This window comes from Manis javanica, chromosome 10 (assembly GCF_040802235.1).
Source record: "Manis javanica isolate MJ-LG chromosome 10, MJ_LKY, whole genome shotgun sequence".
NCBI lineage: Eukaryota > Metazoa > Chordata > Mammalia > Pholidota > Manidae > Manis > Manis javanica.
This window is the reverse complement of record NC_133165.1, coordinates 30419782-30433736: the sequence shown is the minus strand read 5'-3', so window position 1 is coordinate 30433736 and position 13955 is coordinate 30419782. Positions and strand designations below refer to the sequence as shown.

Here is a 13955-nt window from a genome sequence, read left to right as displayed (position 1 = left end):
AATTATTCCTATTTTATCAGAGTGGTGATGAACGTATATTTAATACTTTGAAAATTCATTGGCTGACTTTGTAGGCGGGTGTTGATTGTTAATCTGGTCTATCATAATAGTGTTAATTGGTTTCCCTCTTTGTCGGAGCTGATGACCTCAGAGCAAGGAGCCTATGGGATGCCTTTGTAGCTGGGGAGATTGGCCACTCTCTCGTATTCGGAAAAGAAGAGTATCTAGAAAACGCAGTCTAAATACATGACTTCCCTAAAGAAAATAAATGTCTGTTATAGATTAATTTCTGTTTATTGCTTTGCATAATTGGCTACCAAATACACTGGCTTTCCTTTTTGACCCTTTATACTAAGAGGGAGAATCCCATCACTTCCTATGTAATGTTCTTTCGCCACCAGGTGGAAGTAAGTTGTCCCAAGGAGATGGCTTGGAAGGTGAACATGTACCGTGGATACTTAGCCATCTGCCACCCCGAGGAGCAGCAGCTTAGCTTCATCGAGCGCCTGGTGGAAATGGCCAGCAGCTTGGCCATCCGTGAGTGGCGGCGGCTGCCCCATGTGGTGTCTCACGTGCACACGCCACTTCTCCAGGTGGGTGGGCTGCACTGTGAGCCAAGTACCTCCTGGCCAGGCTCCGGTTTAAACTGACGTACCCAGCAGGCAGGAAGCTCTTTCTGCTTGTCTTGCTTGTCTCTTCTCATTTAAACTTGTCTTCAGCAAAAGGAGGCCAGAGCTGAGGTTTAAGGTTGGGGGTTCACACGAGCAGTGCTCGAGGCGAGGAATAAATGCAGAGTCCAAGGTATCTGTGTGAGTTAGAGGGCCTCCTGGTGAGTGAGTCATGAGGTCTTTGTAACCGGCAGGTTCCTGATTCACTCTGCAGTTTATTTTCCTCATTTAGTCTTTACTGCAATGCTGACGTGGACTCTATGCTGGACCCATTTAGGCTGCCCAGCAAATCATTGAACTTCAGGAAGCTGCTCAAATAAATGCAGGCCTTCAGCCAACCAACCTGGGGAGGAACAACAGCCTGCACGACATGAAGACTGTGGTGAAGACCTGGAGGAACAGGCTGCCCATCGTGTCCGACGACTTGTCCCACTGGAGCAGCGTCTTCATGTGGCGGCAGCATCATTACCAGGGTAAACCTACCTGGTCCGGCATGCATTCATCATGTAATTTCCAGACGCCCCCACTGTTCTGGTTTCATGTCTTGGTTTTGTTTTGTTTTATCTTTCACTGGATTCTCTATGTTTCGGCAGGTGTGGTTAGATGGTGGTCAGTGTGGCCAGGGTGAGGACAGAGGTGTGAGAGACAGGAAGGCCTTCCCCCACCTGTCCCACTTTTCTAGCTAGAACAGAATTGCTGCCAGACACACCCATTGCAATGTAGCTGGAGCTCTGGGCTGTGACACTGTTTAGTAATCCCCCGAAGAAGAGCTGCTCTCAGGTGGCTCTGTGTAGCCCTCTCCAGCTTCCTGGCCCTCTGCTCATCCCCTAAACCTGCCAGACATCTCTTTAGAACGCCGTTTGCGATTCAGTTAGCCAAGATGGTAGTGCTCAACAGTCCATGCTCCTTATGTCTGTCTTTTGATATAAAATAAAAGACAGTAATGAGGGTCTGCCACAGAACGTCCTGTTTCCATAAGCCATAAGTGTTTTGTTTTTCATGTTTTATTTATGATTTATTGTAGAACACCGAAAAATGGTTGACTTGGACTGACAACTCATTTCTTTGCTCTCTAGCTATTGTAACTGCATACGAAAATAGTTCTCAGCATGATCCAAGTTCAAATAATGCTATGCTTGGGGTTCACGCATCAGCTTCTGCAATCATCCAATATGGAAAAATTGCCCGGAAACAAGGACTGGTCAATGTGGCTCTGGATATATTAAGTCGTATTCATACTATTCCAACCGTTCCTATCGTGGATTGCTTCCAGAAGATTCGACAGCAAGTCAAATGCTACCTCCAACTGGCAGGAGTCATGGGGAAAAACGAGTGTATGCAGGTAGGGCGCCCACAGGACCTGCACCCCTGCCCAGGGGGGCTTGGGGATGAAGAAAAAGTGTCTGTGGGAAACTACTGGTTCAGGTAGTAGAGAAAGGGGATTCAAATTTTCTGTAAACACAGTCTTTATGGTTTTGTCCTTCTAAGACAAGAAAGGGAAAGGAAACTACTGGGGTATTTGAATTAATAACATTTTATGGTCTCTATTCTACTGTATACTTGGTTAATGTATTTAAGGAAAGAAAATTAAAAACTGCAGAATTATGAGGATCTATTTGGGCTGTGTTCAGAGGAATTTTAATAAAAACAATGAGTCTGACTATAGACATACAAAGCTTTGCAGAAAATAATATCCTTTAAGTGTTTAGAACTGAGTTTGGCATTTAGTAATGGAGTTTAATTAAACACTACTTGTCAGTCAGATATTCATGATAGGCAAGTCTGCTGTTAGTTTAAAGGTTACATATCAGTAACCTTTAGGTCTTATTTCCTAGATAAGTATTTTAATGAAGCTTTCACATTATTATCTAGAAACTTCAAGAACTCTTTTTCTACTCTTTTTTTTTTTCTAGGTATCATTGATATATAATCTTATGCTCAGATTTCATATGAGCAACATTGTGGTTGCTACATTCCCCCTATTAGCAAGTCCCCCCCATGTACCCCATTGCAGTCACTGTCCGTCAGCACAGTAAGCTTCCCTGTGCTGTACTAAGGAAGCTTTATTTCTGAAGACTTGTCTAGGGAGAAAGAGAAGCTGTCAAGCATTCTTAGAGTTACTAAGAAGCATAGTAATACCATTTATTTTGTCCTCTCCCTCTTTTTTTTTATTCATTTTATTATCATTAATCTACAATTACATGAAGAACATTATGGTTACTAGACTGCCCCCTTCACCAAGTCCCCCCCTCGACAAACCCCATTGCAGTCACTGTCCATCAGCATAGTAAGATGCTGTAGACTCACTACTTGCCTTCTCTGTGTTGCACAGCCCTCCCTATGCCCCCCACCACATTATACATGCTAATCGTAATGCCCCCTTTCTTTTTCCCTGCCCTTATCTCTACTCTTTTTTTTAAACAGGGCCTTGAAGTTATTGAATCTACAAACTTAAAATACTTCACAAAAGAGATGACAGCTGAATTTTATGCACTGAAGGGAATGTTCTTGGCTCAGATCAACAAGTATGTATGTCACACAGGAGGAGGGACCGGGGCTTCGGGTTACTTAGATAGTTCTTTATAATGGTAAGTCATGGTGTAGCTCAAGCTATAAATTGGTGTGGTTTTATGATAGTTGTTGGGTGTGGTATTTCTGGTATTATACCTCTGAAGCTAGTACCTTGGAGCAGAATAAGCCAGTTTGATGTTTAGTGCTTAAACAAGCTTTTTAAAAACAAGTGGCCTGAACACAGAACTGCTGAAGGCATGGATTCATTTCCCTGTTTTCTCAGCATGACAGTTTTTAACAGTTGATTGATTGCTTTAATGGATATGGAGTCTTGTTTTGGGGGTCAGTTGACCTGTGGCCTGCAGGCCAAATCTGGTTTTTGCAAATGGCCTATTGGAACACACCCACACCCCTTGACACTGTGGCTGCTTTCATGCTACAGCTGCAGAGTTGAGTAATTAAAAGAGAAGTTTCATCGCCCACAGAGCCTGAACCATTGGCTGGCCCATTACAGAAAAAGGTCACAGAGCTCTGTTTTAAAGCCAGAAACATGAGATGAAATTTTGTTACAATTAGGATACAAATAAAATAAACTTACAAGATGCTGCAGATTGCCAAATAGAGAGCTTTAGAGCCCACTTTCCACAATTTTAGTTTGTAAGCGTCACATTTTTAGCTTATATTTAAATGAAGTGCGTTTTGTTGAGATAGAAGGGTTTTATCTTTTTTTAATGTTTTAAATTCACATGACATAAAGTACACTGTTTGAAAGGGTACAATTCAGTGGGTTTTAATGTATTCATGGTATTGTGCCATCACCACTTAATTCTAGAATATCACCCCCAAAAGAAACCACATATCTGTTAGTCTCTCCCCATCTTCCCTCTCTTTTGTCCCCTGACAACCAGTAGTCTACTTTCTGTCTCTGTGATTCACCTATTTTGAATATTTCTTACAAATAGAATCATACACAGTGTGGCTTTTTGTGTCTAGCTTCTTTCACTCAGCTTGATGCACTCAAGGCTCCCCAGCGTTGTAGCGCACGCCAGTACTTCACTCCTTTGCATGCGTGATTGATATCCCATTGCATATCCATATGTTTTATTTAGCCATTCAGCAATTGATGGACATTTGTGTAGTTGACACTTCTAGCTATTAGGAATAACACTGCTGTGGACATTCATGTACAAGGCTTCATGTGAGCACGTTTTCAGTTTTCCTGGATGTATACCTAGGAGTGGAGTTGCTGGTCATATGGTACTTCCTTGCTTATCTTTTTGAGAAACTGCCAAATGGTTTTCCATAGAAGATATGCCATTTTACATTCACACCAGCAATGTTTGTAGTTTCCAATTTCTCCACATCCTGGCCAGCATTTGTTAGTTTCCATTTTTCTGATTGTAGGCATCCTGGTGAGTGTGAAGTGGTGCCTCATTGTGGTTTCGATTTGCATTTTCCTAGGAACTAAGGATGGTTAGCATGTTTTGTGTGCTTATGTGCCATTTGTCTATTTCTCCATAGAAATGTCTTAGTTATTTTGCCCTTTTTCTAGGGCAAAAAAAATTGACTTCTTATTATCCTAATTTTTATGTGTCTGGTTCTAAGTGTCTTCCAGATAAATCATTTGCAAGTATTTTCTCACATTCTGCAGGCTCTCTTCCCTTTCTTAATAGTGTCCTTAATGCAAAAAGCTTATTTTGATGGAGTCCAGTTTACCTGTTTTTCTCTCATTGCTTGTACCTCTGGTGTCAGTGCTAAAGCACCAGTGGCCAACCCAGGGTCACAAGCAATTACTCCTATGGTTTCTTCTAGGAGTTTTACAGGTTTAGCTCTTATATTTAGATCTTTAATTCATTCCGAGTTAATCCTTATTGACTGGCATAAGGTCTAATGGCCCATAGTCACTCTTCTGCATGTTTACCTGCTGTTCCAGCCCCATTTGTTGAAAAGACTGTTCTTTCCCCATTGAATGCCTTTGGCACGCTTGTTGAAAAGTAGTGGACCAGGAAAGCACAGGTTTATTTCAGGTCTCACTCCTCTTCCGTTGGTGCATGTCCATCCCTAAGCCGGCATTGCACTGTGGTGGTTACTGTTGCTTTGTAAGTTTTGAAATTGGGAAGTGTTCTCTTCAACTCTGTCCTTTTTCAGGATTGTTTTGGCTATTTGGGGTCCTTTATACTTACATATGGACATTAAGTTATCTATTTCTGCAAAAAAGGCAGTCACAGTTATGATAGGGGTTGTTTTGAATGTGTACGTTGATTTGGGGAGCACTGCTGTCACAACAGTACTGAGTCTTCCAGTCCGTGAACACAGGATGTGTTCACCTTTATTTCATTTAACAATGTTCTTTAGTCTTCAGTGTATAAGTCTTGCATTTCTTGTGTTGTTTATTCCTAGATATTTTATTCCTTTTGATGTTTTTATAAATCACTTTTTAAGTTTTTATGTTCAGATTCTACATTGCTATGATATAAAGAATGTTATTGAATTCGTTTATTTGCTCTAATAGTTTTCTTCAGTGATTTCTTTAGGGTTTTCTGTGTATGAGATCATGTTATCTTGCAAATAGAGGTAGTTTTATGCTTCCTTTCCAATCTAGATGCCTTTAATTTTTTTCTTGCCTTATTGTTTTGGCTGGAACTTACAGTAAAGTTAAGTATAAGTGGGGAAAGTGGGGAAAGTGGGATCCTTGCCATATTCTTGATCTCAGAGGACGGTCTTTCAGTCTTTAATCATGTAGTATGTTAGCTTGGGCTTCTCAGATGCGGCCTTTGTTTTGTTACGATCGTTTTCTTCTATTCATAGTTGAGTGTTTTTATCGTGAAAGGGTGTTGGACTTTGTCAGATCCTTTTAATGCATCAGCTGAGTTGGTCTTGTTTTTCTCCTTCATTCTGTTTCTGTGGTGTATTATATGGATTTTTGTATGTGGAAGCTTGCATTGCTGGGACAAATCAGTCATGGTGTCTGATCCTTCTAATATGCTGCTGGGCTAGTATTTTGTGAAGGATGTTGCCATCTGTGTGCATGAGGGACATGAGTCTGCAGTTCCCATGTGTCATAAGGTCTTGCACGTTGTTGGTATGATAGTGACATGTTCCATCTGTGTGGAAAAGTTTGGCAGTTCCTGAGGAAATCATACAGAGAGACCATATGATCCAGCACTTTGACTCCAAGGTGTATACCCAGAGAATTGGAGATGGTGTCCAGGCAGGTACTTGTTCACTGATGTTCATAGCATGGTTCACAAGAGCCGTGATGTCAGAGCGACTCAAGTGCATGGGTGAACAGAATGTGGTGTATCTGTTCAGACATAAAAATGAGTGAAGTACCGACACGCTATAGCAGACAGACCTCGAGAACACTGTGCCAAGTGAAGGGAGCCAGGCATGAATAATCACATAATGTACAGCTCCATTTGTGGGAAACATGCAGGTTAGGTAGATGCCCCAAGACAGGAAGGAGCTTGGTGGTCAGCAGGGCCTGGAGGCGGGGGGATGGAGAGTGAGTGGTAGGGGTACAGGCTTCGCTTTAGGGGGATGAAAGTGTTTGGGAACCAGACAAAGGTGGTCATTGTACAGCATTTTGAATGTACTAAAAGCCCCTGAATTACTCACTTTAAAATGCTTGATTTTATGATATGTGACATTCACCTAAAAACCCCCAGGGGCTTAGGTTTTGATTTTGTCTCCTCCCAGGTCTGAGGAAGCAAACAAGGCCTTTTCTGCAGCTGTGCAGATGCACGACGTGCTTGTGAAAGCCTGGGCCATGTGGGGTGACTACCTGGAGAACATCTTCGTGAAGGAACGGCAGCTGCATCTTGGGGTGTCTGCCATCACCTGTTACCTGCACGCATGCCGGCATCAGAATGAGAGCAAATCCAGGAAGTACTTAGCCAAGGTGAGATGGAAGAACTGGCTCTGACCCAGGACTATCAGGTAGCCTTCGAGTTTGGATGCAGATTCGCCGAGGACTAATCCATGCTGGGTGCGGGTGTGATTCCGTGCCTTGACTGTCGGATCCCACCCCTCTTCAAAGTGTCTTCCATTGTTCTCTTTTAAAGCTGAGAAAACTGAGGCCTAGACATACTTGGGGTCCCAGGACTTTAAGCAGCAAAGCTGTCCCTGGAGTCTGGGTCTTTAGGACTCAGACCCATCCTGTGGGGTCTCACCCTGAACAGAGGCTCCTGGAGGCTGGGGAGGGACCTCTCAGACCCCCACCAGGTCCTGATCTCTTACCTGCAGGGCAATGCAGAGTCACAGAACCAGCCGGCCCCAGTTGCAGGTGACAGTGATCACACGTTTGCCATGAACACTTGAGGATGAGGCTGTGGGTGCTGGAGTTCCCATCCCACATTGCCCCAGCACAGCACCTGGCACAGGGTTGGCAGCTGACCGGTGCCTGAAGTGGTGTTTGCTAGGGATGGATTCCCCTCAGCATTGCTCCCTCTCTTCTGTCCTCAGGAAACACATTAATAAAACCCAGAATTAACTCTTGCAGAAAACTTCAGGATAAGTTGTTCTGCTTTTGTCTTTTGTCCACTGAAGGTTTGGATTTTTTAAGAATTTCTTGCATTAATGTCAAAATGTAGAGTGAACATCAGCATGTAGAAGTTAAAGCCAACCACAGAAACACGGACCAGCTAGTATAGGGACACAGAGGCTGCCTAAATACTCTGAATTTGCTTATGTTCTAGATGTAATTGTTTCAGACATCCATGAACCCCTGGCTGCCTACGTGTGGCCTGTCTGATACTGGGGTGATGTCCCTCTGAGACGTTTAGCAGAAGTACTTTCTGTTCGGTGAGATCACGGGTGTGACTTGGCTGGTCGGTGGCCCTCCGCCTGTTGCCTCCTCAGAGTCACTGGCCACCACCAGGCAGCAGATCGGATCGGTCAGCAATTGGCAGTAAAGCGAAATCTACATAAAAAGTATTTTCAAATTTTAGGTTCTGTTGGTAAGATTTATATGTTAAATTTAGCAGTATTATTGGCCCTTTTATAGCTATTTTTCCACACTGCCAATAAAGCTACTCAGTATGGTATTTTCATGTTGAGGGAAAGCCACTTGATTAAGGCCTCAGGATTTTCCTTCTGCTCTGTGGTTTTTCCTTCTGCCTTAGGTGCTGTGGCTCCTGAGTTTTGATGATGACAAGAACACGCTGGCAGACGCTGTGGACAAGTACTGCATCGGTGTGCCGCCCATCCAGTGGCTGGCCTGGATCCCCCAGCTGCTCACCTGCCTCGTGGGCTCCGAGGGGAAGCTTCTTCTGAACCTCATTAGCCAGGTGGGGATAACAGGGTGGCTTGGTTCACTGAACAGCTGTCTTCATTTTATATTCTTTTCCTCTAGAAGGAAAATGTGATGCTCATAGTCCTGAACATAAGTCACAGAGACACGAAGATGTATGTATGTAGGTATCACTTGATATAAAGCATGATTAAAAGTGATTGATGGATATGTCAGGATGAAATAAAGCAATTTCTTGGGCATCACAATATTAAAATGGTAATATCTTTGCTTAAATGTGTTGCCCTTTAAGGTGCAAGTAAAGTAAACATTCTCTTAAAGCATAAGGTTACTTAGCACTCTGAGAGCACGCTCAGGTTGTGTTTCACAGATGCCTCCCTGGTGTGCACTTCCAGCTCCTCAGATCTGCTTGGACTAAATCTCACCTGTAAGAATGTGGTGGTCGCGGCCCTTTGCCAGGTTGTTCGGCTGCAGCTGTTATAGGCTGAAAGTGGGTACACTGGGTGTGGGTGGGGCTGGGGCAGACCAGGCCCTACAGAAAGGCCGTGGTGACTGTCAGAGGAGATGGTGCCGGATTGTCCCTCTCCCATGGAAAGACTGATGGGGAGAGGAAGGACCAAAAAGTGAAAGCCTGGATACAGTTCAGTCTGGGATACAGCACCTTGGGGCTGTTTTTATAAAATCCCAGCATCATACAACTTCTCACGAAGGAGCATTGTCCTCAGCGAGCATCATCCTCTGTCTGGATTACTCAGCTTTTTCCATGTGGTGCACCATCTGCATTGCCCAGAAATGGGTTTATTTTCTCCCTGAGGAGCTGTGTTCCTGGGTGCCAGAGCATCTTGGTCAGTATGTAGAGTCAGTGTTCACTAACTGTTTAGTGTGGTGAGCCAGCTACCCTGTGGCCTGGCAGAGCTGGGTGTTTTTCCCTGTCTTCTTACAGGTATGGTTTCAAAGGTCTGAGGAGTCTGGTTATATCTAGTCAGGCCTTCTGAAGGAGCCATAAAATCCCACTTTAGTAGCAGTGTTATTTCTTAGCTTAAATAGAAAACTTTCACTCTCTGTGCTGCAGTTAACACGGGGTAAAGTTACTCACCAAGGAGCCTGGTGGTCAGTTAGGAACAGTTCACAGTGCCCAGCAAGTTGTACCTCATACGCAGAATGGTGTCATTTGTCTTCTCCTGTTACTTGCCTGAGGAACATAACCCATAGGGACGAGTGCATTTTTTACTTGTTCAGATTCCCAGGATCGAATGAAGGTGCGGTCTCTGTCCTCAGCCGCCCCTGGGCAGGACTGACGACGTGCGTGGTGCTGCTCTGCCTTGGATCTTTAAAGCTGAGCTAGATGCTTTACCTGCTGTTTAATCCGGCCCCATGTGTGAGCTCAGCAGTGCAGTGTTTGCTCGCTTGGTCCAGGTGCAGACCCCAGCCATGTACGAATGGCATCGGTTGTTGTCTGTGCACGTTGTCCTCAGCCAGAAGCGTGGTGCTAAGCAGTGCCCTTTATTGCTCCATGTCTCTGAGCAGGTTGGACGGGTGTATCCCCAAGCAGTCTACTTCCCCATCCGGACCTTGTACCTGACCCTGAAAATAGAGCAGCGGGAACGCTACAAGAGCGGTATGTCTCAGATGGGGCCGGCCGGCTGCAGAGGGCGCATCCACAGGGCACTCCATGTCCAGACTGCTGTGGACACGCTCCTGCCCTCAGCGCACCTCCAGCACGTGGACCAGTCTTATCTTTAGCCAGTGAGGACACTGGGGGGTCAGAGGGCAAGGCCTGATCTTGGAGTGAAGTTTATGTTTCTCTTTTCCATGATGTATAGGGGTGTTCATTTACTGAGAGATTTCATCCATAAGTAGGAAAAAATAGATGAAATTTTTAGTTATAGATAATTACAAAGTTTAACTTGCCTCATGAGGTATAAATGTAACCTGCTCAGCAGTGCAAATGCGAGCTGCTCTGTGTATGTTACTTGGGTCATAAGGAGTGTCTTCATCTGTCAGAACCAGTACAGAAATCAAAAACCACCAGATTTAAAAACTTACTTGAAATACAAGGTTTTTTAATTTATATTGAACAGTCCCAGGATATAAAGAAATAGCTTACCTAATGGCTCAGGTGCCCACTAAGCGTGGTACTTGGTGAACAGTCAAAGCACCGTTGCTTCACAGCACTTGCGCTGCGAGGCCCGTCTCTGAGAAGGTGGTCTCCCCGCCGACGGCCACAGCATCGCCCACCGACAGGCTGGGCTGGTTAGGAGATCACACAGAAGCCCGTAACGAGCCCGCTCATTGCAGCTCTGACCTGGTCTGCTGAGGTAGATCTGTGTTCTGGTCTCTTGAAAATTAAGATTTTTTAAATTGTAACTGAGCTAAAGCTAGAAAAATGGCTGTCACAGGTCTATAACATATTTCTCATACGGCTGGCAGCTCTTTGTCCAAAATACCATTTTATACATGTGTTTTGGCTTTCCTAGATTTAAAAAATGTAGACTTGCTCATTAACTACTTTTAGATTCTACTAAAAGTGAGCTATACTACACAAACGTATTGTGGAATATGTTCCCCCAAATTTAAAAATGCTCAGACTTAAGAGAGAGTGGAGTGAGCCCGTGACGCCCTCACCTGGAGCCATCGCCCAGCCTGCCACCACGCCTCCCCTCTCTCAGCATGGGCACATCCTGCTTCCCACCATAACGTTTGAAGCCAAGCTGTGGGCAGGCGCCTGTGCCCCTGAGCGCACCTCTCCTTAGACCCTGGAGCCAGGCCGCGCTTCCCACAGCCCCGGGGAAGTGGTGTCACGACGAGCCCGCTCCGGCAGGAGCCAGCGCTCCTTTGGCCGATGGGTCCTCTAGAGCCCTGTGCTCTCACGCTGGGCCAGGTTTGCGCTGACATTGGCGTTGTGTGTGTTGCTCTCAGATTCTGGACAGCAGCAGCCAAGTTCAGTGGGTAACCAGTCCCATTCTACATCAGATCCAGGGCCCATAAGAGCAACAGCCCCCATGTGGCGCTGCAGCCGAATCATGCACATGCAACGAGAGCTCCACCCGACGCTTCTGTCTTCCCTGGAAGGCATCGTCGACCAGATGGTCTGGTTCAGAGAAAACTGGCATGAGGAGGTATTTGGACATGATCTCGGGAGCGTGGCTTCTTGGCGAGGGACTGTATGGTTCTGTATTTTGTGGCCATATTATCTTTAGGTTAGCTGCCTAGTCATATTTACATATTTTTTGTTCTTGAACTAAACAGTGGAACAGGCAAATAGTTAACGTCTGTGCACTGGTGCCTTAACTATTTGAAGCAGAGTACTTCAAAATGAGATGAAATTGCGAGCACCACGTCTGTGCTTAAGTTGCCTACTTTGCTCGCTTGCCCCTGTGAGCTCAGTCACTTAGCGCCAGACGACCAGGCAGCCGCGATGGTGTGGGGAACCACCGGCTCCTGATCTCCCGTGCCAGCAGTGAGTCTCTCCAGGTCTTTTCAGCAGCCGGGCCCCCTCCTCAAAGCTGTTTGTATAAGCTGATAATAAAATAACCAGCCCTTGTTATCCAGATGCTCCCCTAGCTGGCCATGAGGCCCCTAGTTATGACCGTTACTTTGTGTGAGCACAGCCATGCAGGCAGCACTACCCTGTCTGGATATAAGGTCTTCCGTGGCCGATCAGGAGAAGGTATATGTATGATCAAAAGAGTAGGGTTTTTGTTTTTGTTTTTTTGTGACACTCAGGACACTTAGTCCTTGTTGCTGGGGACACAGCTCACTGTGTGGAGCCCGTGGGTGGCCTGTCTATTCTCTGCCCATTGGTTTTATACCTGCTGGGCACCAGGTGGCTGTCAGAATAGCCCCAGGCCAGGGTGGGATGCTAGACAGATGCATCTGGTCAGTCAGTCGCTTGGAGGGAGAGCTGTGTTTGGCGAACTGCCCCTTGTTCTTCCCACCAGGTTCTCAGGCAGCTCCAGCAGGGCCTGGCGAAATGTTACTCTGTCGCATTTGAGAAAAGCGGGGCTGTGTCTGATGCCAAAATCACCCCCCACACTCTCAATTTCGTGAAGAAGCTGGTGAGCACGTTTGGGGTGGGCCTGGAGAACGTGTCCAATGTCTCCACCATGTTCTCCAGCGCCGCCTCCGAGTCTCTGGCTAGGCGGGCGCAGGCCACCGCTCAGGACCCCGTCTTCCAGAAGCTGAAGGGCCAGTTCACCACCGGTGAGTCTCTGTCCGCTCTTCCTGTGCCTGGGGGAGGTCCTGTCCCCCGCTCTTCCTCCGTCTTCAACCTCCAAGCTGATTGCAGTCACCGTGTGTGTTAGCACCGTGTGGGGTGAGCTGGCTGCCCTGGGTTCAAACAGACTCGGGTCTTCAGGACACTGCGGCTCCGCAGCCTGAGAGCTCACGCCCATCCCAGCGAGGGTTAAGGTGTGGAGCCAGGGCTCGGGGCTCCACCTCGTGTCAGGAGGAGGGTGGTTTCCAGCTGAACCTGCCCTTGCTCGCCTGCTCCTCCCATCACTTGGTTTCTGTGGGGAAACTTAATACTGTCAGGTGAGGCTGTGAGACTCACAGGCACGAGTCAGTCCACACACGAAGTGGATCCTGGTGGCAGTGACGGGGAGATCGTATTTCATTGCGTGTCCTAGACCCACAGGAGTGCGGATCCTGGCTTCACTCCCTGTGCTACCTGAGGCAGGCGAGTCCGGCCTCCCTTGGCCTGAGCCTTCCCAGGCCCCCGGCCGCAGGCAGGTGCTCACAGCACCCAATCCCACCTCTGCCCTGCCACTGTCCCCCTGACGTGCCTGGGAAGCACCAGGTCCCAGACGGTCGCTTTGGCTTCTGAGTGGCCTCTGCAGGCTTCTGTCCTGAGCACCTACCTGGGAGAGACCACCATGTGAAAACAAGATAGCTAAATCTCCCGGAGCTGAAGGAAACATTTCAGCTTAATTATCCCTTTTCTAACTGTCTTAAAAATAGTCTTTCTTTACTGATACATTAAACGAGAAAATAAATGGTTCTCATTTTTAGATATTTAAAGTATGTTTTAACAACTTGTACCTCAGAGAACATAGTTAAAAATTGTATGTATGTAGAGTAGGTTGAAATCACATAACAAAACATTACCCCCACTGACTACAAAGGGATCAACCCACCTGGAGCACAGCATGCCACCACCTCGCGCCCAGGGGCCAGGGCACTGGTCCCCCGCACCTGGTGGGTGGGTGTTAAACGCTGGACTTGCTGGAAGGTCGAGGGGCTTCCCTGGAGCCGACACCTGAGGAAGGTGCTGCTCGCCCGTCCGGCCCCTCCTGCCCTTCACACTGAACAAAGGGCTTCATGTCTCAGATGTTTCTGTGTGACGTCCAGGTGACGTGGTCTGTCCCTGTTCCCTGAAAGAGGAGGAGTTTGAGGTGAAGTTTTATGGATATCATCACGTTTTACTTAAAAGAAATGATACTCAGTATGTGTTTACCTTCCAATGTCTGATCATTAAATCAAATATAGTCTGAATTAGAGAATCAGAGGTGGTCCACTGGCCACTG

The 13955-nt window shown here is 46.3% G+C and overlaps 1 protein-coding gene across 13 annotated transcripts in view; it reads left to right on the top strand.

Annotated features, from left to right (window-relative positions):
• TRRAP (transformation/transcription domain associated protein) overlaps positions 1–13955 on the top strand; it is a 117745-nt gene that overhangs the window by 90678 nt on the left and 13112 nt on the right. For 8 of the 13 annotated variants that reach the window (XM_073215063.1, XM_073215068.1, XM_073215064.1 and 5 more), the window contains 9 exons: positions 402–593; positions 946–1174; positions 1745–2010; positions 3093–3193; positions 6879–7080; positions 8303–8467; positions 9958–10048; positions 11350–11549; positions 12372–12633. In XM_073215063.1, coding sequence (XP_073071164.1) covers positions 402–593; positions 946–1174; positions 1745–2010; positions 3093–3193; positions 6879–7080; positions 8303–8467; positions 9958–10048; positions 11350–11549; positions 12372–12633 — 1708 coding nt within the window. The remainder of the gene's footprint in view (positions 1–401; positions 594–945; positions 1175–1744; positions 2011–3092; positions 3194–6878; positions 7081–8302; positions 8468–9957; positions 10049–11349; positions 11550–12371; positions 12634–13955) is intronic. The other 5 variants (XM_073215073.1, XM_073215066.1, XM_073215069.1 and 2 more) reach the window with 3 other exon arrangements.